We start from the raw sequence: 26,839 nt of genomic DNA, 5'->3' as shown, positions 1-26,839 counted from the left end.
CCCCCCCCCCCCCCCCCCCCCCCCCCCCCCCCCCCCCCCCCCCCCCCCCCCCCCCCCCCCCCCCCCCCCCCCCCCCCCCCCTCCCCTCCCCGTAATAATCTACAAACCACAGTGCACACCCCCCACCCCCTCACCCTTCTTTGTTTCGCGACTGGGTATTTTTCTACGCTTGAAAGACAAGGACCCAGTCACTGTAAATTGAAACCATATGACTTTTCCGTCCAGTAAGAAAGGGAAGAAAATGTGCAAAGAACGAGGAAAAAAAAAAAAAAAGGGGGAAAAATATGTCCCGGACTTGAACTCCGCAGGGCTCCTGGTTCCTCATGCCCAGAGAAACGTGTGTGAGCCAGGACCGAGGCCTTCCACGGTGGCCATAGAGCTATCCCTGCCGCTTCCTGGCGATAGGCTCCCTTCCCCGACGGAGAGACACCTGAAGAAGAAGCTGAAGGAGCATCTCTCGCTGAGTCTCTTTGTGCGTTGGTGGGTCTCATGCACCAGTGGATATTGTTCTTGTACTGTTCAGTGTTGGCGCAGAAACCGTAGGTGGTCGGTTTCAAGGCTCTCTCCCCGTCTGCCACGGAGAGAGCCGAGAGTGTTTCACATTTCATTTCAAACCACATCGTTTCCTTCGCCACAAATGTCCTTCTCTGGACCAAACCATCGCGTGCCCTGGCTGGAACGTGGCATTTTACAGGCCTGGTCGCATATTGAGGTTTGGATTTCATCTATTAAAACCGGAATTCTTCACGATTCTCTTTATTTTTTTTGGTACATGCGTAAAAAGGGGGGAAATACCGGTCTTATCAGCAGCGCTTCATGCAGGTATGTCTGTGTTACATCAGCGGTAGAAGCGATACGGCATGGCCCTGAAGCATTGTGTGACAGGTTGGAATCTGACGACCTTTGACCCAGGGGTGAAGAGTTCACGACAGTGGCCGAAGCCAGGTGAGCCGGCGACCTCTGACCCAGAAACGAGACGCAAAGACCGAACAACAAAAGAAAAATAAATTCATCTCTGGCCTACGAGCTTGGAACCTCAATTCCAGTTTCCAATTCCAAGTTCTCACACAAGAACAAAGGCTTGTTTGACTGTGTTCTTGTGTTGTGTGTTGACAGAGAACTACGATTGGCCCAGTCTGAGCCGTCGCGAGCTCATTGGCTGGCGCTTTCCGAGCCTTCTCCCCCGGGGAGAGGGCAACGGAGAGCAGAACTCAGACCACCAAGGAGATTGGTATCCCAGGGGGGAGGGACTGAGAGGGAACGGCGACAGATAAGAGAGGAGGGTCGAGCAGAGAGAGAGAGAGAGAGAGAGAGAGAGAGAGAGAGAGAGAGAGAGAGAGAGAGAGAGAGAGAGAGAGAGAGAGAGAGAGAGAGAGAGAGAGAGAGAGAGAGAGAGAGAGAGCCGCATCGGGACCTGTGACGAGTGTGTTCTGTTGACGAGCATCAAGCTCACGCCAAAGGGGGTCTCGCTCAACACTCAACCCGCCAGACATGGAGCGGAGCACCAGGAATGGTAAACAACCTCAATGTAATCTCAGACGCTCCCTCCTGCCCAAGAGCGGGTGACCCGGAGCTTGGGGGGGGGGGGGGGGGGGGGGGGGGACCATGTCGTCATTCCACTTTGTCCAAACCCATGGGGGCCGATGCCAACGATTCAAAACAAAAAAAAAACGGAATGGTCTGAATCGAGATGTGGTTCCCGATATCAAGCGGGGGGGGATCAGCGTTTAAGGAGAAGCGCCGACTGGGTAGCAACGCGTACTCGGTTGTCCCCATCCCGTCTGGAATGCAAACAGTCGCGGCTTGTTTTGTAACCATCGGTGGCCCTCTGATCATCTCTAATCTGACGTTTCCTCTCCAATGCTAGCTGGGTCCACCACTTCAGAGGGAGATGGCCCCACTTAAGTCCAGGGCCATTAGGCCCCATTACCACCAGGGCCTATATACATATGATGTCAATGACGCTGATAACAACGCCGGCGGGGGGTCGAGGGCCTTCGTCTGAGTGATTTACTTTCATCGTTGCAGTGCCCCTTTTTCTTTTTGCACGGTCTGAGACACCATGATCTAAACATCTGGCTTTTCATAAACACTTAATTTGATACACTCAATGGTTAAGTTTGAGTTATGATCCGCGAGACTCACAAATATACAAATATAAACAAAAAATCTAATCTACTTCAAGTTCAGCAAGCCTTTTGTGCGTTGCTTCGGGTTTTTTTTCTTTTCCTCGACTCCCAAGGCTTTTTCGCTCAACGATCAAACACACCACGAGCTACAGCCGATCGACACAGAGACACACATCTGAGCACCAGCGGCTGCCAGTCGTCCATTATACTATGTCCCCTGATCCCAGGAGAGCGGACTCCGAAGCTCGCTCGGTTCTCTGTACACATCCAAGAACGTGTTTCATTGGCCGAGGGGGGTGAGCCTGGAGGAAAGGCTTATCAATTCCTCCTGGCCATTTTCCTTGCGTGAAATGCATTGTTGTGTGCGTGGGATTGCGGTAGAAGATAGCGACCGCCGTTGGGTGCAGTGTGAATCGCCTTGTCAGTCAAACTGGCCCACACCCACGCGGAGGACAAAGATTACGACCTATACAAAGCCACCAAAACCGGAACACTATATCTCCATCTATAAATATACAATTGACTTCTCATACATGTTATTCAAAGCTAACTCTTATGAGGTACATCCAGTGAATTCGTTTATACAAGACAAAAAGGTAACAGGGATTTAAAAACCACAAAAAAAGCATGACAACACACAAACACCTTTTAATCACTAGGAGGGCCTTGAAGCTGTAAGGCCTGGGGGGGGGGATCTTTGTGTGTGTGTGTGTGTGTGTGTGTGTGTGTGTGTGTGTGTGTGTGTGTGTGTGTGTGTGTGTGTGTGTGTGTGTGTGTGTGTGTGTGTGTGTGTGTGTGTGTGTGTGTGTGTGTACCACATGAGAGGCCACCACACCCTCAGCTCTCCGTTTCTCTCTCGTGGATTCCCATAAAGCGGAGACTTTCCAACCTGAAACATGACCCTTATAATTAGCCCTGGGACCCCGTACTCCACACCATCCATCCCCCACAAATGTACAAATAGCGTTTTTTTTGGAATGCACACAAAAATGTCAACAAGGTGGGATCGCTTTTTAATGGCGGGACGTAATTAACGTGTGTGTGTGTGTGTGTGTGTGTGTGTGTGTGTGTGTGTGTGTGTGTGTGTGTGTGTATATGCAGTGGAGCAGGCAGGCAGCTTTGAAACGGATGATGATTTCCTGAGTAATTATCAGCGTCCTGACCTTAACTAAAGAGAAGTAGTTAGAGAGTGTGTGTGTGTGTGTGTGTGTTGGGGGTCCTACTGGCTGGTCATAATGGGAACCTGAGAGGACTGGGAGTAAGAATTGGTTGACGCTCCCCAGGGACAGAGAGGACAGGATGCTGTTGAGTCTCAGAGTTTGGCATGAGGATGGGGGCAAGGGCAGGGCATTTTTGTGGAGGGGAAAAACACACACACACAGACAGACAGAGACAGAGACAGAGACAGAGACAGAGAGAGAGAGAGAGAGAGAGAGAAAGAGAGAGATGCCTGCATACAAACTCAACTCCCATTGAACGCCCTGTAGGAAGTTATGGACCAGAATGTACGAGCCTTGTGATTCTAATCACGATACCAAAACAAGAGGTGGAACCACAAAGAAGAAGAAATCGAGGTGGTACAAAGACGACGAAGGGGTCGAAGAGGAAGAAGAGGAATAAGAGGAAGGTGAAGAAGAAAAAGAAGAAGGTTTAGAAGATGAAGGTAGATGACGTAGAAGGTGTAGAAGAAGACGAAAATTTGATTCACACGTTCTCCATGTTGTCCACCCTTCCAGCTCGCTGTCCTCTGGTCCTCATGACCTTTAAATGGATTCCTCCCCTGGGTTCCTCCTCGAGTGCTTCCTCAGAAACCCTGTGACGCGCGAGGCTTCCCGCACGACACGACACGGCTGGAAGCATGTGGCGTGATGATAAAAACCCGGTGCGGGTACCACGTTTGGCGGTCCCCGGGCAGAGGAGGGGTGTGTGTCTGACAGTAAGCGCCGCTCGTTTTCGAACGAATACTACAAAGCCTGTCGAGACACGGGAACACGCGGCTGCGTGATCATCCCTCAAGGCTCCCCGCGATAAGGCCTCGGACCGTGGGAACGGGGGAGACATCATCAACTCAGTCAGCACGCACAAACGTCTATAACCGATTCCGCCTTCTGTTGAGAAAATTTCTTATTTAATTCCCCCCCCCCCCCCTCTTCCCTTCAAACCCCACCCCAACCTTCCCGCCCACACACACACACACACACACACACACTCATAGTACACACTCCCACCCCCCGTCCTCTCTCAGGTGTGATGCGGGTAGTCGGGGCATGTCGGGACTTGAACGGCGTTCAGTCGGATAACCACAGCCGTTCCTTGTCTCCTGTTGCCTCTGACACAGCCCTCCGGAGCGCGTTTGTTTTCATGAGACATCAGAGGGGGTTATTAATACTCAAGCTGCGAGTCTGAACCGCTTTAAGATCCCTCTTCTGTGTCAGGTTATGATCGGTGAAGAAAGAGATTAAAAAAAAAAAAAAAGTTTGGACCAATCCTGCCAACTGTGCTCCCAAACCAACCGATGACCATCGGGTCAAAAGGATGAGGTCATCTTAATGTCTGTGTGACATCATCACACACAGCAACAAGCTCCGCCCACTACCCCCTCCCCCCTGGGGGGGCAGAGAAGGGAATGGCAGCGGTGCGTGTGTTGCCCGTGGTTTCCCCAGGACCGGGAAATGGGGTATTTTTCCTCCTCTGAGCAGTTTGGTTAAAAACAGCAGACTCAGCAGTAGCAAACTCCCACTACCACAACTGCTCTTACGGTGATTGGCTCATCGCGGGTTCATATTCTGAGCAGCTGCTGGCCAATGGGCTGGCCTCCCATTCTTTTTTTTTCTACCTCATTGTGTTCATGCACTGCTTTTCCATTCAGAGGGATCACAAGTGGAGGAAGTCCGATTTTCATTCTTCAATGAAACTTTCAATGGATGTTTTTCCCCAGCGGGGTCGGAGATTACATCTAGAGGAGTATGACAATGGAAACCACCTCAATATGAAGCCGCTTCCTTTGTACATCCCTCAATGCTCTTCTGGGGGGAACAACATCATTGTTATCTCCCGCCACCGCACCCCACAGATCGCACCGTATATACCAGCGTCTTCTAAGGCCCCAGTGTCGACACCAGAAATAGAATTCAGTGACCAACAAACTAGGGATCGACCGATACAGATTTTTTTAGGGCCGATACGATACCGATATTTTTTCATCAGCCTTAGCCGATACGCCGATACCGATTTTCTTGAGCCGATATTTAGAGCCGATACTGCTTTTGCTCCCTCAATCATAAAAATTACACTGATAACAAATGTTACAAGTCTCAATTTAAAAAAAGGAACATTTATTGAACTTCAATATAAAAAACAATATTTAACAAATAGTAAAAACAGGCGAGGTAGAACAAGTAAGAACAAGTAGATGAACAATATTTAACAAATATTAAAAACAGGTGAGATAGAAAGAGTAAAAAAAAAAAATTAAAAAAAAACTTGGCGAAAAAAATATCGGCGAAAATCAGCAGCGTATCGGCCGATACCGATACACGTGAAAAATGCGAATATCGGCCGATAATATCGGCCGACCGATATATCGGTCGATCCCTACAACAAACCACAGGGTGCCCGATATGTGAAGCACCCTCGTTGCCATCAGAGAGTTCCAAGTGGGCGATATCGCCGTGTGGGGGCCATGCTTCGATGCCGCTGCTGTATTTGCATACAAACGACCGGGTGTCAGAGTGTCTGCACGGTAGGGCTTTGACTTCGAACTTCGTGATTCGAATATAATTCGAATATCAAAAAAAATAAAAATAATTCGAACGAATATTAGGCAGCCCTTAATATTCGAACCTGTTATGGGCAGGCCAAGAGGCAGAGACGTCGGAGAACCCATGCAGTCTATTCATAATATTGTAATGACCACGGAAGAGGAAGTGAATGAAGTATTGATTAGACAGCGATTTATTAGAAACATAATAAACAGTTGGAACACGCAAGACCGGTAACCATAGCAACGCCTGTAAACAAACCTCGCAAAGCGCAATCCAGGGCTGAATCCGAATACTCATACTTATAGTATGCATTTTGTAGCACGCCACAAATATAGCGCGTCCGAATGCTCAGTGTGCATTGTGTAGCACGGAAAACGTTTCCGAATGCGTACTACCGCCACAGTATACAACGGTACGTCACTACGTTACCAGACTACGGGTGTGGTAACGAACGAAGAAGAGATGGCTGACCCGACACTACCAACAGCGGCTTAGAAAGACGTCATAGAAAGCGGCGAAAAAGGGAGACATTAAAAAGAGTAAAAAAGTAAAGTAAGTAATTAAGTAAAAAGAGACATTTTTAATTTAATAGCAACGATGACAAGATGGAAAACAGGTAACTTATCAAGGTAATTTTGCCGGCATCTGAGGGGAGACACGTCATCTCCAAACATCCGGTGGAGTTAAGGCGGTGTTCGGAAGAGTTCAGAGGCGTTCTACGCATAGCTGTAGACCGTTCTAGGCGTTCTACGCATAGCTGTAGACCGTACATAAATAGTATGTACTAAGTACTCGGATTCAGCCCAGGTATTACTGAAGGCATTTAATGGTCAAAATATTATTAATAAATATTCGAATATATTCGAATACTAATATTAATAAACAAACAAACTTCGAATATGATTTTTGGCCAAAAGTCAAAGCCCTACTGCACGGACACAGGATGACCACCGAGGGAAGATAAACATGGCGGTGCCCCGGAGACACCCAGGAGCGAAGACGCTGCTCAGAGAAAGAGAGAGGGCAGGAGTGAACGAGACAGGCGATGAATCAGAGGCTCAGAGTCGAGCCCAGAAGGGAGAGAGACACAGACACACAGAGAGAGAGAGACAGAGAAGGAGAGAGACACAGACACACAGAGAGAGAGAGACAGAGAGGGAGAGAGACACAGACACACAGAGAGAGAGAGGGAGAGACAGAGAGGGAGAGAGACACAGACACAGACACACAGAGAGAGAGAGACAGAGAGGCAGAGAGACACAGACACACAGAGAGAGAGAGAGGGAGAGACAGAGAGGGAGAGACAGAGGGAGGATGACAGAGTTAGAGAGGGAGAGAGAGAGAGAGAGAGAGAGAGAGAGAGAGAGAGAGAGACACACACAGCGAGATTGAGACACAGAGACAGAGAGGGAGAGAGAAAGACAGAAAAAACAGAGAGAGACAGAAACAGAGGTGACACTGAGATACAGAGAGCGACACACACAAGGAGAGAGAGAGAGAGAGAGATAGAGAGTGACAGAGAGAGAGAGGCAGGGCACCACCACCACCACCACCACCACCACCACTGCGTGTCCCCACATCCAAGTCCAACCTCAAACCAGGGCTGCAACATGGGCGTCTAAAAATAACTAATAATTCTCCGTCTCTCTCCCCGTCGTTCAGCGAGGACCCTTTTTCACCCGACAACGACGACAACAACAACAAAACGGTAAAGGCAGCTCCTACATCTTCATCACACACACGCACACAGGCAGACGAGATAGCCCTCTCCCCATTTACTTATTTTCCCCTTTTTGATGGTTTGCACGTCACACCCGTGACAGAGGACATTGCTTGATGATGATAACCCCCCTCTACACCCCCCACCTTCAGTCAGAGGACCAATCACAGAGCGTCAACGTGCTATCCCGTTGGCAAGGTTTCAACGAGACACGTGTGTGTGTGTGTGTGTGAGCGTGTGTGTGTCTCTCTGGTGCACAGCGGCTCAGTGCGAGTCAAAAGCGTGCAGCACATGGGAGTAGGAAACTGGCCTGGGTGAAAACATCCCTCCGACAGCACACACACACACACACACACACACACACACAAGCCAACCACTGTACTGGAACCAAGCTACCATGCAAGACCTAAGAGAGTGAGAGAGACAGAGAGAGAAGGAACACACACACACACACACACACACACACACGGAAAGAAAGAGACACAAACACAGAAAAAAAGAAAGAGACACACACATACAAAGAAAGAGAGACACACACACACACGTAAAGACCAAAGAAGAGGGCAAAGAACACCGGTTGTGTGCAAGGCGAAACACTCCGTGTAAAAAGCAAAAAACCAAGCATCCATTTTTCCATGCAGACACTTACAGAGTGGAGGGTCAAACTTTGCTCCATGTATGGTGCTGTGTCGCGCGCGTCGGGCTCTTCCTCAGCTCTGGTGCACGCGCCCGGCTAGAGTAAACGGGTCCATCCGCCGGGGCTCCGGAGCGTGCGTGTGTACGGTGTGTGTGTGTGTGTGTGTGTGTGTGTGTGTGTGTGTGTGTGTGTGTGTGTGTGTGTGTGTGTGTGTGTGTGTGTGTGTGTGTGTGTGTGTGTGTGTGTGTGTGTGTGTGTGTGTGTGTGTGTGTGTGTGTAAAGAGTCCGTGTTTCGCAGCAAGGAGAGCGAGAGAGAGACCGAGTTGAGGGAGGAGAGAAAACGTGCAGAAAAGCTGAAAATCCCAACGGCTAATGGGAGTTCAAACGCTCCCTCTGCTGCCGCCTCCTCTTGTGCCCTCCCTCCCTCTCTCTCTTTGCTCCGATCTCGCTCTCTCTCTCTCTCCCTGCTTCAATCTCACTCTCGCCCTGCCTCTCTCTCTCTCTTTCTCTGCTCCAATCTTTCTTCCTCCCTCTCCCTCTCTCTCTTTGGTCAAGCTCTATCTCTACTTCAATCTTGCTCTCCTTCTCTCTGCCCCAATATCTCTCTAGCTCTCTCTCCCTGCTTGAATGTCTCTCTCTCTCTCTCTCTCTGCAACTCTCTCACAATGCTTAAATGTCTCTCTCACTCTCTGCTCCTCTCTCTTCCCCTCTTTCTCTCGCTGCTTGCCTCTGTCTCTCACTCATTCTCTCTCTGCAACGCCCACAGAGCAACGGAAGATCTCTTAGCCCCAAGCATGCAATCAACACCAGAAGAGTTAACATAGCCACACCTGGGCATGCGCGCGCGCGCGAGCGCGAGCGAGAGAGAGAGAGAGAGAGAGAGAGAATCGCAACCTATGTCAACAAACACAGGGAGCCCGAGAGCCTGCCAATGGCCTCGCAAGAAGTTATTGATGCGTTTGCACACACACACACACACACACACACACACACACACACACACACACACACACACACACACACACACACACACACACACACACACACACACACACACACACACACACACACACACACACACACACACACCAGATCTTCTGATTGGTAGCCTGTGACGCTGCAAGGATCGGGGGCATCCCCTTTCTGGTGTACAAGCTTGTCACAGAGTTTTGGGGGGGGGCAAGACAGGCCGAGAGCTAAACATCACCCACATGCAACGGCCCACACGACATAAGAGGTAGGATGGGGGTGGGGGGGAAGGATCTGACGACGGACCACCAGCGCCTCTGTCAGTCGTCAATCAAGGGTTTTCCACGCTTTGTTCAAGAAAGCGACATTATTTGGGATGACAAACAAAACATTCTGGGGGTTTGCTCCCAGGGAAGGGACATCTGTTCCCAGACCTGTCTGTCGAGGATCACAACTGACAGCTGGGAACAGCGGGAGGTGAACCTGTTGCCCCTTGTTTGTTTGGCGTCTTCCTTTGTTTGTTTGTTGGTTTGTTTGTTTGTTTCTTGAATTCCTCGCGAGAGCCAGTGACGCACAACGACAAACCGCAGATACACAGCGCCGCGGTGTGATTGTGTGAGCGAGCACGGACACACACACACACACACACACACACACACACACACGCACACACGCACACACAGACACACACACACACACACACAACGAGGTAACACCCAGTGGGGCCCACGTCCACGCAGGGTGGGGGAGACGGAGGGGAGGGTGCGGGAGATGGAGAGAGGGCTGGCGGTGGGTGTTTGCTGCTTCCGAACGCGCCAATGCTTGTGAACCGGAGCGGTGTCTCACGCGCGGCTGTCCTTGGGCGAACCAGATGCTCCCGCTGACCGGATCAAAAGCGCATCGCGATCCAGCGATGTGTTTTTCTGTTGGTTCCTCTTCACGACATAACCTCCCACGCAACCGGACCAGCTCCGAGGCGGAGTGCGTCAGCCACAACTAGGGCTCCATCGATCGTGACGGAAGGATTAGTTTGAGACGGTCAGGCAACATAATTGACACGGTCAGTCGCGGGCATGGCTCTACAAATCCCAACAAACACGTGAAACACAGTGGTATCAGGGAGAGCCAGAGAACACAAACAACACAAACATGACCCTTTGCTACGACCCACTTAGAAAACACAGCCAAAGGAAGGCAGGGACACGCAATTAACAATGACATTCGACGTGAAGAAGGGCAATTCCTCACCATCTCACCCCTATTAGACACGGATACCGGTTGGCTATTAGTCGAGGCAAGGTCATCATCTGGCTCCCTGCTTTATGGTCGGGGTGGTGGTGGTAGAGGAGGAGGTGGTGGTGGTGGTGGTGGTGGAGGAGGTGGTGGTGATGCGGGGGGGGGGGGGGGGGGGGGCTTTCAGTAGTAGTGCGCTCTGTGATCTCAGAGTGCAAACCCCGGGGTGAAGCAGAGCCCTTGAAGTGAGAGCCGCTGGAGGAGAGGAGAAAAGGTGCGGATCGGATTGCCTTTGGCAGTGCTTAAACCCCCTCTGTTCACAGCTGTCTGAAAGCTACGGTTCATCCACCAGCCACGGCTCTTGCCTGGGTAAATAATCGTGCTTGGATTTGGACACGGTCGTACTGTCGGCGACGGGGAGGGGGGGGGCCACGTCATGAGGAGAGTCTCTGAGAGACGTGAGATGACCTCGGTATAACTGGAGTGGCCTCCACGCAGAACGTCGACTGCTTACCGGAGAGAGGGCCATACGGACAGTTGGAAGCAAGCGCTTTGCGTGTTGCTAATACTGTTATCGCGGCTTCCGAGATGAACCTCAGACGACGGGAAGGGAAAGTGAAACATGACTGCAGTTTCCATTTCATACGCACACTCTCGCGTTCACATTGGCCCACTCAAGCAGGGTGCTTTTTATCCAAATCGACTTCCCTGAGTGAGAACAATGAAGCATTTGCGATCAATACCGGAGCGGCGAGAGAATCTAGGCTAAGTGTCTGTGCAACCAACTTTACGCAAACAGACCGAACTCTGCAGGTCTACATCGAGCACAAGAACACGGCTGTATCACACTTGATATGCCAGACATTTTATTCAAGACACGTTTCTATGTGGGAGTTATGCATTGGTGCATTTTAGAACAAAGAACACCAGAGGAGGAAACAGCCTTCGAGAGGATGTGGACCAGATAGACTTCCACCACCACGGAAAGAAAATACTGCATTCCCACCGGTTCTGTCTCGCAGAAACTCAACCCGATGATGTCTTGCATGCGGTGGATCACGTGGTGCCCCGGCATTGGATTTTTCCACTTTTCGCTACTCCGTGATCAACGGTAACCTAGATACAACCACATGTTTGTGTTTTCCAACCTTCTCTACATGAGAGAGAGGCGACCTGACCAGTGGCCGTATCTTAAAGGGAGCCGGCCACTAACGCTCAATAAATGCCCACACCACCACAACACAAAGAGGCTCCTCGTATCTTATGTTCACACATGGACTAAGCCCCTCGGAGGGAAACCTAAGGCTGACATGAAAGATAGCAGGAGCACGGAAAAGATTAAGTGTTCATTCCGGAATACGATTATGTTAAAATAATAATTTTCCGGATTCAGTTCCGAAAACATAGAAACGATGAATGCATAAATAATGTGAAGGCATGAAGTGAGGCCAAATGCTGCCTCGGAAAATGTGTGTGTGTGTGTGTGTGTGTGTGTGTGTGTGTGTGTGTGTGTGTGTGTGTGTGTGTGTGTGTGTGTGTGTGTGTGTGTGTGTGTGTGTGTGTGTGTGTGTGTGTGTGTGTGTGTCTGTGTGTGTCTGTGTGTGTGTGTGTGTCCATTCTAAACACGGAGCCTTGTGGCGGGCGAGTGTGTAATGTGTGTTCTGTGGGTGTGTCCGTTTGCGGCGGTGATTCATGCACGTCTCTGTACTTAATGTTCTTGTGTTTTATAGCTGTATCCTTTGTGCATGTGTGTGTATGCGTGTGCGTGCGTGTGTGCGTGCAGGCATGTGTGTATGTGCAAGATACATGCATGTTGTGGGCGGTTGTGTTTGTCGCATTAATTGGAATCTGAATGTCAATAACACGCATGTACTGTGCATGTGACTGATGGAGCGAGAGAGGGAGAGAGAGGGCGAACGCGAGGTTGAGATTAAGAGACCGAGAGCGAGAGACCGAGAGACAGAGCGAGAGAGCGACAGAGACGGTGGGAGAGATCAACAGAGACAGTGAGAGATGCGAAGGGAAAACAAACGACGGCCGAAAACAAAGAGAGAATCTGAGAGCAGATCATCAAAGGGGTGCCTGGAAGAATCCCATGGCAACCCCCCCGACATGAGAATATGTCGGCAGGCCATTCGGCGGCAGTGGAAGCACTCATTAGCCGGGACAAACACCCGGGGGGCCGGGGCCGTGGAGGTGGCCACAAAGAGCACTTTGTCGGACCAGGTCCCGCTGCCCCCGGCGCGGCAGAGGCAGGAGAAGAAGAAGAAGAAAACGCAGGAGTCGAGTTCAAGGCGGAGGAAATGAAAAGGCTGGGAATGAGTAGAAAATGGAGGGGGTGGGGGGTGGAGGGGGGTGTTGGCGTCTTGCCAGTGCACAGGACTAAGTTTCCTGTGGATTTGCCCAAGAGAGCGGGGCAGAGAATCATGTCCGTCACTCAGCAACGAATGTATCGCGTTGCGGTTCGACGTTCATTCATGAATCCACACAGACTGCTAATCAAGTAAATATAAAAGAGAACCAAAAAAAAAGACAAAAACCCAAACAATGTCAACGTGCTTGAGGGAAGCAGTGTGCGTGGGGGGGGGGGGGAGGCGGTCCCTAAACAAAACACATCGTAGCGTTTTCATCCGTGCAGGGAAATAAATGAGCCTGTATCAGAAGCGTTCAATATTTTTGAAAGCTTTTGAAAGGGATGTGAAAACAAAAACAAAATACAGCACAGAGATGGACAGGCAGGCGCGCACGCACACACACACACACACACACACACACACACACACACACACACACACACACACACACACACACACACACACACACACACACACACACACACACACACACACACACACACACACACACACACACACACTGTGTGCCTACCTCAAGGTCGTCCAGGGAGCGCGCCATGCTGAGCCGTTGTCCCGGGCGGCGGCCGGACGAACGGGCCCCCTTGCTCCACGACCTGGGGCCCTGAACACGGCGAGGGAGCAGGAGACACACACATCAACACCCCCGGATACAACAAGGACCGGCTCCCAACATGGAGCGCCGGATCCCACGTTCAGTATCCCCTCTTCATTCCAGTTGCACCCGTGTTAATGTAGGATGATAACATCACGATATGAGGCAATTTCCTGTACTTGGTCTATGAACATCCTTGCTGTACCGACGGTGATACGTTGTTTCAACTCCTCCTGACAAATGTACTTATTGTAAGTCGCTTTAGATAAAAGCGTCTGCCAAGTGCCCTGAATGTAAATGTAAATCTTATGAAGCAATGATATTTCGGACCGTATTCCAGCCTTGTCTTAGCAAAGTTTTGTGTAATATGCAATAATAAAACTATTTTAACAACCGGGCAGATATTAAGAATCAGTTTATAGCAGTAGCACTAACGTTTTAAAAGTTCCAGTAGCAGGAACTTTTAAAACGTCAAAATTTGACATAAAAATGGCAATTTGGCCAAGCCGTGTCCCAATGTGTTTCAGATCCCAAGATCAGACCGGGCATGGAGAAGAAGCAAAAGCAGCGAGGGCCTGCGGCTAATGGGAGGTTATGTCACACAGCCGGGACATGCCAGCCCCCCCTGCCTCCCTGGGGTTCAAGTCAGACATGTCACCAAATGAGCCCACCGGAATTAGACACAGCCAGCCAGCCCAGCGTCGAGAGGAGAGAGAAGCAAGGGGGGGCCGGAGAGTCACTATATATGAATGGAACGAAAACCACAGAAGGATCCTCACACGTCTGTCTGTTCCTTGTCCTCCTATCCCTCCTCCGATCACGCTTCAGCGTTCATTACATTGGCCCTCGCCCCCTATTGAATTGCTCTGCGTCGTGCGTCGAGAATAGCTGAACCCAACGCTGGGAGCAGAGACGAGGAAGAATTGCGGGCAATTACGGCGTATGACATGGGCACTACCCTGTAATTTTCCTGGCTTCCTGCGCGAGATTGTCTTCTTTCTAATCTGACGCAGGGGAATTCATGCACACACACTATTACCCGCCACGGTGGATAGTCTAGGACACTGCTTTTTGTGTTTTGGTAGCCAGATTGAGAGGGGTTTTGAAGGACATCGGTTACTTGGAATTGAATAACACATATGCAAATTGAATGAGGGTGGATGGTATTTTTTTGGTGAACATACTTCTAAAGTGAATGTCTTTGTCTAGCACTAAAGGATTTGGTGTTCTTCAATTACCATTGACCAGTTGAAGGTGAAGTGTTGTGCCAACTGCCAAGACTTGGACTAAAACTATTTTGAATATAAATTGAATCAGACCAATACAGCTTGACAGCGATTTTGTGTATTCTCGTTGCTCCAGAAGGAGCAAAGTATAGCAAAACAGGGACCTCTTGTGGACAACGAGAAGAACTACACTAGACTCTGCCCTTTTTTCATGACAATGACATCATTGACAGACAACAGGTGCCGTCTAGCGCTCGGTTCACGCCCTATGGTTCACACCCACGTATCCGAAAGTGAAACGATGCTATTGTATTTCACATTCCCTGCCAGCAGGAAACAGCCATGACACCCGGGCCGGTGTCTGGGAACTCAAAGGGAGCATTTTATACTTCCTGGACTGGTGTGAATGTTTAACAAAACTTTAACACATGTGGTAACAGAAGCTCATTTTATAGACTCACTACGCACAGTGAGTAGTAACACAATGCTATTAAACGGTCAGCATATAATATCCAGCAAAATGCATTGGTAACGTTATTTAACGAACCATGTGGTTATTTTAAAATGCGCTTCGTAAAATTTAAACCCCTAATCTAATTTATATCGATAAAAATGACTTTTAATCCGAGGCATGAAATGTATGCGTCAGTCAAGGGATATGATTTAAAGGTGCAGTATGTTGAATTTAGTGGCATCAAGTGGAATGGGCATAAAATGAAATATAATATACAACGGTATGTTTTAATCTGTGTATAATCCTACCCTAGTACAAGCCCTTTATATCTACATAGGGAGAGTCCTCTTCTACAGGGCCAACCATGTTTCTACAATAGCCGATTATGGACAAACAGCTCTAGAGAGAACCTGTTTTTAATTCGTAGTCATTATCCGTATCTTACTTGTTAACCATAACATATGGTTTTACAGACAAATGAATCAAATTTATAGATCTCTCAACCTGATCACTTGACACTTGGCTACTCGATGCCCTTGTAGACCACGACATCATTCTGGATCCCCTATTGGCAGCCTAACGGCCAGTACAGGCCTCAGGAGTCTGTGTTTCCAGAACTTTCTCTGGACTCTTGATATTGACTGAAGTTACACTTTGATTCTTTTTTTCTTCCTTAACATTCTAAAAACTGCATTATGAGGTCGCCCGCCTGTCTGACGACGCTGCTGCAAAGGAATTGTGGGTAATGGAGTTAACCTGCGGCATCGTCTCAGAGCAGATTTTGTTTTGTAATTGTATTTTGTCAGGGGGGGGACTGAGTAGGATGCGATCTGCAACCTCATCGTTAGATGCCATCACATCCTACACACTCCACCTTTAAGAAGAAATACATAGAAAATATTGGTCTCCGTATGGATCTTCCATACTCTATTTTCTTACTTTGTTGTGGCCTTCCTTCGCGTGTCTCGTGCTCTGTTCCAGGAACCTTTTGGTCCAGTCTTCTTTGGGAGGCAGCATCGCGCCGGGGTTGCCCAGACCATAGCCGTCCGTATTGATGTGGCTCATGGGCGGTGGCAGGAAGTTGGCGTTAATGCCGGCAAGGCTAACGCTGGAGGGCCAGACGTTAGCCGCCACCGTTGTTTTGGGCTCCGGGGCCCCGCTGTGTCCTTTGGGCCCCTTCTGCCTGGAGAACCACCTCTGGCTGTTTCTGAGCGGTCCCCGGAGAAAGTTCTGTTTCTTCCCGGGAGGCAGGGGAGGCGGCGGGGGCTTGAACTGGAACTCGAGCCTGGGGGGCGGGCCTCCGTAGAAGCCGCTCAGGGCGTCCGGCCCGGGCAGGGACTCGGTGAGGGGGAAGCCCTCGTCCAGCTGGCTGTCGGGATTACAGAGGCTGGGGGTGGTCTGGGCCCGGCCCCGCGGGGCGAGCTCTTCATCCGCCGGGTAATCCCAGGGACAGCTGGGGAGGTGGACCCCCGCGTGGCTCCCACCCGGCGCCTCGGCCAATGGGGGGAAGTCCCGCTCCGTCCGCTCCTCGGGGGGCGAGGCGTTCCCGATGCCGCTGTCTCCGGTGCTGCTGGCGCTGCCCCCCTTGCCCGTGCCCCGCCCCTCCTCGTCCACGTCCTCGTCCTCGTCCTCCGCGGCCGGCGGCAGGGCCTCCGCGTCCAGCCGGACCCGGATCCGCTCCACCGCCTCCCCCATGTCGCCGTACAGCACCGACACAAAGTGGAGCACCTCCTGGGGGGCCGGGGGGAACTCCAGGCAGCCCGCCGCGTCGGGGTCCGGGGTGCAGCGGAACCCGAAGCGCCCGGCGATCGCCATGTGGTCCCGGTGGCAGCCCAGCTCCGGGTCGACAAAGAAGACGTGGCAGGACGCCCGGAGGGGGCCTTCCTGGGGGGGCCGGACGTCGGAGACGTGCGCCGTGGTGACCAGGCAGAAGAAGCGGCCGTCCTCGGCGCAGACGGCGCCCAGCAGCAGGTTCTCGGCGGGGAACGCCGCCAGCACCGCCCCGGCGTCGTCGCAGAGCCGCACGCAGTCGAACATGACCTTCATCAGCACCAGCGTGTGGGTGTCCTGCTCCGTGCCCAGCTGGCGGATGCACTGGCGGATGGCCTCCAGGCAGGACTCCTCCGACTCCACGTGGCTCAGGAGGAGCTCCGTGGAGCTCAGGTAGCCCACCACCATGGTCATGTTCAGGAGGCTCCAGTCCGCGCCGGCCTCCTCGGGGTCGCTGCAGACCGAGTCCCCGTCCTCCGTGCCCTCCTCCTGGGGCCGCTCCACCAGGGAGTCCAACCGCTGGGCCCAGCGCGACAAGTCGGGCTCCGACACCGGCCGCGGCTTGGTCTCGCCCGGGCTACACACCGACGGAGGGGCCGGGTCATCCGAAAGGGTGCGGAACACACCGGCCTTTCGGTACAGATCCTTTCCATCGCATTCGTCCTCGTCGATAGCGGGCGTCCCCGGGCTCCGCCCTTCCGCCAGCACGGCCAATCGCAGGGGGCCGTTGCAGCAGGTGCCAATCAACTGAACCACGGTCTCGTGGGGGAGGTGGGAAACGTCGGCGCCGTTGACGGCCAGGAGGCGGTCTCCTTGCTTCAGGCCCACCTGCGCGCCGGGGCCACCCTCCAGGATGGCACTGAGCAGGCAGGGGCCCTGGCCCGTCACCGTGAAGCCGTAGCCGGCGCGACCGCGTACGACCTCCAAGTGTCTGACGTCCCCCGGGGGGGGATTAAGTTCGAGGTCGAGACGCCGGCGCACGCCTTCAGGCTGCCCCATGATCCTCATCCGTGTTGTGCGTTTCCCGTGGGAACCGCGACACTTGTGTTTGTTTGGTTTGAGTGCCAACACCGAGGTGCTGTTGTCATCCTGAGTGTACACAAAGAGACACAGGGTTTGATTTTGATTTAAACAACGACTCATCATTTGGAATACTTTTTATCATGCTTTTTCTTATTTTAAAAATGAGACAATAAATTCCAATGTTTGGAAAACTTTCTTTGCCTAGGCATCGTTATATTTTTTGACCAAGGAGTGACAAGGTTATTCTAAAACAGACAGATTGCATTTAATCGAATCCCCCCCCCTCCACCCACACCACTGCCAGCTGGACTCGCCTCCTCAAGAACAGTTCAATCACAGACCCCCAAACCCCCCTTCCTCCGCCTGTTCAGAATGACGTAAACACCACCCACTTTAGTGCACTGATTTCTTTATTTAACTCATTTTGAAATATTGTTTTGACTTCAGGCACGCGTTGTGTGAAGCGATGGCCTCGGACTTTAACCGGGTCACCGAGCAGGAGGTTCACACAAGTTTAAAGTTGGTAAAAATCAAACCACAAAATCACAGCACAGCGGCTGCCTCACAAGAGTCACATTGCCGAGTAAAATTACCTATTCAGCTCCTCTGGAGTTTGGTCCAACTTTCCAAGAGGTATCCGAGTGCCCTTACAACGACGGGAACCTACACGTGTACATTTGTTTGCATCAAAACTTCAAAGATTCCCTTTTTTTTCACCAAGTATCCCCCCTCGGTGTAGAAGTGCATATGGACCGAGCGACACCCCCTCCATTGACTGCTGGGATTACAAAGCGTCTTTCATAGTAACCATGACACCGTAACGTCTACGGGCCACGTGACACGTTCTTGAGCCAATCGGGGCGATTGTCCTGCTCAATATTCAAATGTTTGAAATGATCCCATTGGCTGTGAGTTATCGGGGACTGACAGTTTGAAACGTGGTGTTATGCGGATTACGAATACAATGGCCTGGGAACGCACACTATGGCCTGGGTAAACATTGGGAATTGTGACTAAGTTAATTAAATATGTTAATCGTGTGGTTACATTGTTTTGTTGCAAAGTGTAGTACTACAAATAATACACAACAAAACATAAGGAAGTTACATATTACACAAGTGTATTCATTAGGGTTAGAAAAAAAAGAATCCTTCCTTTTCCAATACAGTTGTATTTGGCAGTGCAGAGGTACATCGGATAACTACCTGACCTTATTCTAACAACTATATATTCTATCATTGGCTTTGTTGAATGAAATGCACTGACATGACCTTGTTCCACTCGTTAACAATGCACCTGGTCAAAGGGTAGTAACGGCTCCAGGCACTGCGTTACAGAACCCGTATAACACACCTTCAAAGATCGTATTGTGTTAACACCAGCCACAGATTCACTTCATAATCGGTCATAAGATAGAAGGACAGTAGACAGTGGTGACTCAATGATTTATTGGCTTAACATCGCATAAAACGGAGCATATAGTAATATTCGGCATATCATGTTCATGCTAATAAATCCTCTCAGAAATGCAGTGAATGAACAATACAATGAATGAACAAGTAGGTTATGGGTGGATATTTAAATGTTATAGCAAGATCTCTGTTGATAAAATAAACATTTAGCTTTTGCCAGAGTCACCTCTATGTCGACCAGAGGGCTCTCAAGTTTTGAACTGAGTTCAGAGTGAGATTTTTTGGGGGGGGGGCACATATATTAACATTTGACTGCATACAAATGTGTCCACAGACATGGTGACTAATGTATGATAAGCATTATTGGCCCTTAACACTAATATATTCAGAAACAACACTGCCTCAAAAGGCTATTGGCTTAAGCAACACCAGTAGAGGCATATACTTTCTCCTGAACTTTTAAACGTTGCAAACGTGCAAAAACATAATTATATATTTATGAGGCATTCGGTTCAATGCTTAAAATATATCTGTGGCATTCAGTAGGCCAAAGTGGTGTGGTAAAGTGTGTAAAGTAAGTGTTTCTTTCTGTTCAAGAGATAGAACTTTATCAATCCCCTGTACGAGCAATTTGTTAATGTGTGTCCCTATAAAACCAGAATGTTAAAAAAATAAATACAAAACATGACGGTAACTATAAGTAAGTCAAACCGTCCAATCTGAAGGCTCTACTTAACCACTTCCACCAATGCAAAGCAAACAGAACTGAGTAGGGGAGGGCGTAGCCTAACTAGTTTGTGAACGACCCAGAGAAACGCAACGCAAATTCAATGTGATTGTGAACATGTATGAGGCTTTAACCTTCCTGTCGTGTTCGGGTCAAATCTGACCGATTTCCATTTCAATCAATCATAAATATTGTGTTTTACATTTATTTGTCTCGAGGGCTTATGATATCCTCCACACTAGGCATTTGAACATACAATTGCTGATCACTACTTTCATTGAATTTTAAGTTGTTTAGTCAACTTAGTTTGTAACACCAGTGGTGTAACCCTAACCCTAACCCTATGAACGGGTGATCCTAGATTGTGTTCATCCATCAGATAGTACACAACCGCAAATCCACCACCACCACCACAGGCACACACACACACACACACACACACACCTACACGCACACACACACACACACACCTACATGCAAACGCACACACATACACGTTCAGGCACGCACGCACACACACTCCACCCCACGTGAACCCCTTTCAGACTGAACAATTAGGTGTCCTCTCATTCCCGTGCTTATGTACCTATCCCCCCACGTGAACCACACTTTCAATACAAAATGTATGATATCTTCTCACAGATCCCCTATATATAGCTTGCTTGTGCATTGCTCTTATTTTACTATGAACACAATGAGTTGACCTTTTTTTTTCAAACTGATGACGAGGTGATTGAAGTTCAACCAGAAATAGAGGAGGAAGTCTCAGAAATAGAAGACGATGATCCTGATTTTGATCCAGACCATCATGAGACCGAACAGTCAACAGATGGCGAGGAAGAGGCCCCTGTGGAAGAGGCCCCTGTGGAAGAGGCCCCTGGGGAAGAGGCCCCTGGGGAAGAGGCCCCTGAGGAAGAGGCCCCTGGGGAAGAGGCCCGTGGGGAAGAGGCCCCTGGGGAAGAGGCCCCTGGGGAAGAGGCCCCTGGGGAAGACACACCTGAGGGGGAATTAAATAAATGGACATCAAAATGCACCCTTTGCTCAACGTCTAGACTTGGGCTGGGTGATTATAGCTGAAGTGTGCCTTGACAACGCCCACAAACCAACCCTGGGCGTCTTCAGAACACACGTGCTCCAGAATGGACGTCCGTCACTCCTCAGCTCTCTACGGCGCACTCTGAGCAGAAACGCTGAGATGAAGCAGCAGTTCTCCTCCTTCATGGGAAAGCTGTTTGACAACCAGCATGCATTTAAAGCATGGCATCAGTGTAGCAGGCCTCACACTCCTGAAGAACTCACAGCAGCGAGGAGACTCATAGTAGAGACTGTTCAAAGAGACTCGTTTCAAGGCGAACGTGCTGCTCTTCAAGCAAAGAGAGAAATTCCCAATTCAAGTCTGCTCCCGACCCTTGACCCCTACATCAGTGACGGCCTGCTGAGGGTAGGAGGTCGTCTCAGATATTCCTCCTTCGAATCAGAGGTAAAACATCCCATTATTCTCTCAAAAAATAGCAATGTCACTAAACTGCTTGTGGAACACCATCATATACAAGTGAAGCACACGGGCGACAGTTCAGAGGGGACCATCAGAGCGGCTGGACTGTGGATTGTCGCTGGCAAAAGACTGGTCAGCTCTATCCTCCATCACTGTGTGACATGCCGTACGCTTAGAAGGAAACTGGGAGTGCAAAAGATGGCTGACCTCCCTCCAGAGTGGCTCGACACCTCTCCACCCTTCAGCTACGTGGGGCTGGACGTATTTAGACCATTGACTGTGGTGACCCGACGCACCAATCAGGGGGAGTGTTCTGCCCTCAGAATAGTATTCATGTTCTGCCCCCAGAATAGTATTCATGTTCAAACTTAAATGCACTTAAATGATTTAATGAATGTAGTAATATTTACATGATGAGAACCGGACTTTTATTTTGAAGTGTTAAAGTAGGTTACGTGTTGTTTATACTTGTTGCAACCATAGCTCAGTACGAAAGACAGTCGGTCATTTGGCGAATGTTCTCTTCCCTTCTCACGCTCATGAAAGCAATGGCTCTAAGTTTATAATGCAGTATGTAATGTATGAAGATATCTAGCATTCTAAAAACGTGATGTTTAGTTAACAAGATAATGAGCTAATGTAAAGTGTGCGCCTGCGTTAGATTAGCCTATTGTTGCTATTAGCGGGCTCACTTTCGGCGTGTAGTCCTAGTTATTCTTTCTAGGTTCATTCCTTTCTGTTTATTAGCAACTTGTGCTGTAAGGGAAACTAAGTTTTTGTGTTGTTTCTGTTACAGTTTCACTCGTGGTATTGACACAATATAAAAGAGGAAATACAGGGAGCAAGACGCTCCAATCCTGGCCCAAGTGTGCTATATCTGAGTTTGGCTTGCTGTTAAACTGCGATAACGTAGAGAGATACCTAACGCGCAGGCAGAACAGTACACACACACACACACACACGCACGATGTGTTCATGGTGATGTTCTGTGAATTTGGTCTCTGTTTAGATTTTTCTGTCTTTTTTTTACAATAAATGTTAATTTTGGAATACAACTTTCAATTTCTGTGTCTATTCACTGCAGTTACTCATGTAAACCAGTAGTCTGAGACATTGTTTACAGGTTAAAAGGGAATTCAATAAAATTTAGTAATGATCATTGTTTTTTTTGTTATTGTAAGTGCAGTTAAAACAGGCCGGTCAAATTTGACCGGGAGCACCAAAATAAGGGGGGAGAAAGGAACACGACACAAAGGTTAATAAAATCCTGGACGATTTTGAAATCCCCCCACACATTTTTTTTAAAAGTGCCTCAAAAATAGTGCATGTCCGGGCAAAAGAGGACGTCTGGTTACCCTACGTACGGGAAACCCATTCGATTACTACCTGTTCCACTGTTAAATAGCGGCCCAAATTGGTGGGCGCTATCCTGGTAATTTCTCTGCGTGAGAAATACGAAGTGTGGCGTGTGAGCCTGGGCATGTGTTGAATTGCGTGTGTCTCACGCCGAATGTGTGAGACTTGAGAGCCCTGTGTCCATATCCTTCCTTTATATAACATACACTTTTCAATATAGAACAATTGTGTTAAAAAAAATAAAAATACTATTTTACTCTACAAAAACAGAATGTTTTGAACGAAACCATCCATGTCTATAAACAATATTGACTGAAATCATGAGCTGAAATAGTTGCATGAAGATTTCAAGGACGGTATAATGGTTTTGGTTTCCCACCCTATTCTGGCACAAAAAAATATAGTTGGCTAGTCAGCAGCCTGTGCATTCAATCAAAGACTTATCTTCAGCATGACACAGGGACAAATGATCAATGGACTGCCTCCAAAGGCCCCTCCTCTCCATACCGGCTCATCCTTCCCATGCATCTATAAATATCTACAAGAGAACACCCTGCGACGTCCGTCCGTCAAACCTCTTCCAGGACCTTCCGTCGTCACACCGGGGGGGGGGGGGGGGGGGGGGGGCTGTCTCGCGTCTCACGGCTTCCCCAGTTCTTGGGCCCCGCCCTGGGCCCACGGTGTGGCCGAGCCCGGGAGGGTGGGCTGCACCAGCTTCTCCAGCAGGTTCATCATGCGTTCCTGGAGCTGCAGCGTCTGGATCTGGAGGAAGTTCTGCTGCTGCAGAGCGCGGCGCACCTCCCGACTGCTCTCCTCCATGGAGCGACTCATCCGCCGCTGCTCCTGGAGCATGGCCCTCATCAGACGCAGCTTCTTCCTCTTCATGGACACCAGCTTCCTGTCCGCGCGCTTTCTCTTCCCCGGACGGGAGCTGCAGGGAGACATGGGGTTTTGAGTTTAAAGGATACGCTTGTTTTACCTGAAAGTAATGTGTGTGAAGGTTAAACAAAGGGTAGGCCGTTTGTTTTTGGGATTATTTTTTTACATATTTGTCAAAATATGCTTGACACCCTGACGGCAGTCAACAAATCAAATGCTCTGACAAAGAAAAAGGGAAAAAAACCTGAAGGTCTGGTTTTTTTTGGTTGGATACTTTCAAAACAAGTTTAGTCTGACTGGTTTATCCCCAAAAATCGACCCTAGCTTGAGTTGTGGATATGCAAGAAAATAATGAGTAGCTGGAACTGGACCTTTTGGTTGGAGTTTTGTTTGTCACGTATTCAACATGAAAGAGGCCAAATTGTTCTAACATGCTTAGAACGCGAAGACCGACGCGGGTTTACATGCAGGTAGAAACCGGACTATGATCGAGTTATCTCGGTGTTCTTATACGATCTCGCTTGTCCGTTTATGTACCGATTTCGGTCCGAAGTAGATTTGGTAAAGGTCTTTACATGCATTTTAAAAGTCTGGTTGAGGTCTTATTCCTTTCTTTATCCGATAATGACTCTACGTGCAAACTCACTGAGTGACATCACCTGTAGTATGTCCCAATTTTATGCATACTGTGTATGCATGTAGGCATCTTTGAGTGTCTAGAAAAGCGCTAAATAAATTCAATGAATTATTATTATTAACCGTAAGTACTTTGTACGGGTAACTGCAGAAAAAAGTATGAGATTTGGAATGCAGTCTGGGGCTGCTTGAGGCTGCACACACAGGTTGAACCAACCATCCCGACCACACACACACACGGAAGATGGCTGACACGAAAGCTCACCTAACCCTAACATCTTCTCTATGTATCATGTAGTCATAACTCTGCATTAAACTGATTGACACATCCACAACCTGTGTCCTTAAATCGGGGAGGCCCAGTAAAAGCGGGTCGCATGGACATTGCTACAGTGTGGTACCGCTTTGACCACAGGGGGCGCTATACCTCACGGCCTAAACCTAAACGGGCCAATACGTGCACACTCCTTCACACACACATACACGCACACTCCCTTCACCAACTCGCCTGGAGTCCAGTGACTGGACGCTGTCCGAGCTCAGCGAGTCGATCACTTCCTGTTTCATCTCCATCTCGTCGGAGGAGCCGGTGTACTCCGGCAGGAAGCCTATGAGGCCCCCGGCTGCCCCGCTGCGCGTCGCGGGGCCCTGGCCAATCAGGCCCTCCGAGGACTTGGTGGAGGAGGTGGAGGGCCCGCCCCCGGCCGCCGCGTGGAACTCGAAGGAGCTGAGCCGTCCGTTATCCGGCGGCTTGGACAGGATGGTCTCGATGGCCTTGAAGTAGGGCCAATCCGGGGCCTCGCTGGCCTCCTCGCTGTTGCATTTGAGTCTCCTAGAGAGCGATAGGAGATAAGAGGAGGGGGGTGGGTCACGACCAATGTTATGGTGAACGGTGGAATTTAGTGAACGGCCTTCAGAACAGGGAGGGAGAAGCACCGAGAGGGCCTCATGCTGGACCCTATCAGGGTTTAAACCTAAACACACAATCTGAACGAACCAAACCCCCGGGTTACCTGTACTGGAAGGACATGTTGGTGATCTTCATCTTGATCTCCTCCTTGTGGCGCAGTTCGCCGGTCAGCTCCAGGAACCTCTGGGACATCTTCTCGTACACCTTGGCGTTCCTCTTGCTCAACTTCAGCTCGTTGTGATGCTCCTCCCACACGAAGAGCAAGGCCTTCATCTCGCCGTCGGTCCAGTTGCGGGCCCGCCTGTGCTTCTCACTGTGGCCGGGCAGAAGGTAGCTGAAATTGTCCTCTGAAGCCATTGTTAAAAACAGCCTGTTTTCCAACCTACTGCACAGAACAGTCTTTAGAGTGTGTGAGGGTAAAAAGCCCTTTTGCCTTGCTGAGATCTCTCTCTAGACTTTACAGTGAGCAGCCCTATGCATTAACACACAGTCACCGCCGCCTAACCGTCTCCTTTCCCCCACACAGCTTAGCTGAAAGAGCCCTCAAAATGGGGCCTTAGGCAGGAGAGAGATCCGGTTAAAAGCTTTTAGTAGAGGGGGGGGGGGGGGGATTCGTCACAAGTTGCCCTGGCAACGGTGAAAGGGGCCCTCTGTTTTCCCTCCCTTTTTCCCTCCCTGGCCACTCCCACCAGCGCTTTTTTCTCGCGCGGACTCCGCTGGCTCCACAAAAAGCTTTTAGCTGAAAGGCTGCAGTGAGAGAGCGCGAGAGGCTGCTGACAGCTTTGAAATATAACACTCGAGGGAAGGGCGGGAGAGGTGAGCGAGGACACTGGCGGGGAGGGGGAGGGGGTAGTGTGTTTCCTTGGCAACTAGACTACGGCAGGCTGCCAATGCGCGGTTGCTTTTTAAAAGCTTTTTAGTAATAGACCAGTCTATTGTGGCCGGGAGTAAGAGGATTTGCCTCAGCACCATTAGCGTTTAAGGAAATACTTTCAGTTGGCACGCACTAAAAAAATAACAAGCATGCGTTTAACACGAGGGGAGAGAGGAGACGGGCAGAAAGTCAGGCGGAGAGACAGGCAGAGACAGGCAGAGAGACATGCACTGACTAGATCAGCCGTCCACACATATCCACAGCGAAACGAGAATGCATGGTTAAAATGCGCATTTCACATAAGTATTATATTAAAATAATGCGCTCGTCTCTCTCTCTCTCTCTCTCTCTCTCTCTCTCTCTCTCTCTCTCTCTCTCTCTCTCTCTCTCTCTCTCTCTCTCTCTCTCTCTCTCTCTCTCTCTCTCTCTCTCTCTCTCTCTCTCTCTCTCCCCCCATTCCCACCGAGGTAGCAGGCCTACACAGATCTTTGACTCATCTCACTTTATCTTCATTATAATTAGTGCCACTTTTTTGCTCTCTGTCAGTCTTAACACGACTTCAACCCGATTAGGCTCATCTGATCTGGCCAAAATCATTGCCCATCTGCTCCTAAACTTAACTGACAGTCGGGCGATTGACCGATGTATTGTTGCATAT

At 49.8% G+C, this 26,839-nt stretch overlaps 2 protein-coding genes across 2 annotated transcripts in view; both read right to left on the bottom strand.

Annotated features, from left to right (window-relative positions):
- The window catches only part of LOC115529922 (regulator of G-protein signaling 12-like), a 29,689-nt gene extending 10,999 nt beyond the window's left edge, over positions 1-18,690 (bottom strand). The window contains exons 1-3 of the mRNA XM_030339069.1: positions 18,486-18,690; positions 16,039-17,958; positions 13,326-13,428 (exon numbers count right to left, since the gene is read on the bottom strand). Coding sequence (XP_030194929.1) covers positions 13,326-13,428; positions 16,039-17,877 — 1,942 coding nt within the window. The 5' untranslated portion in view covers positions 17,878-17,958; positions 18,486-18,690. The remainder of the gene's footprint in view (positions 1-13,325; positions 13,429-16,038; positions 17,959-18,485) is intronic.
- A 4,829-nt stretch (positions 18,691-23,519) lies between these two features.
- msantd1 (Myb/SANT-like DNA-binding domain containing 1) lies at positions 23,520-25,870 on the bottom strand. Its single transcript, XM_030338301.1, is given in 3 exon segments — positions 23,520-23,851; positions 24,902-25,229; positions 25,411-25,870. Coding segments are annotated over 3 exon segments (912 nt in total). The 5' UTR covers positions 25,665-25,870; the 3' UTR covers positions 23,520-23,521.
- Between the last annotated feature and the right edge of the window lie 969 nt (positions 25,871-26,839).

This window comes from Gadus morhua, chromosome 17, assembly GCF_902167405.1.
Source record: "Gadus morhua chromosome 17, gadMor3.0, whole genome shotgun sequence".
NCBI lineage: Eukaryota > Metazoa > Chordata > Actinopteri > Gadiformes > Gadidae > Gadus > Gadus morhua.
Note: the sequence above shows the minus strand (reverse complement) of the source record. Positions and strands in the feature narration are given on the sequence as shown.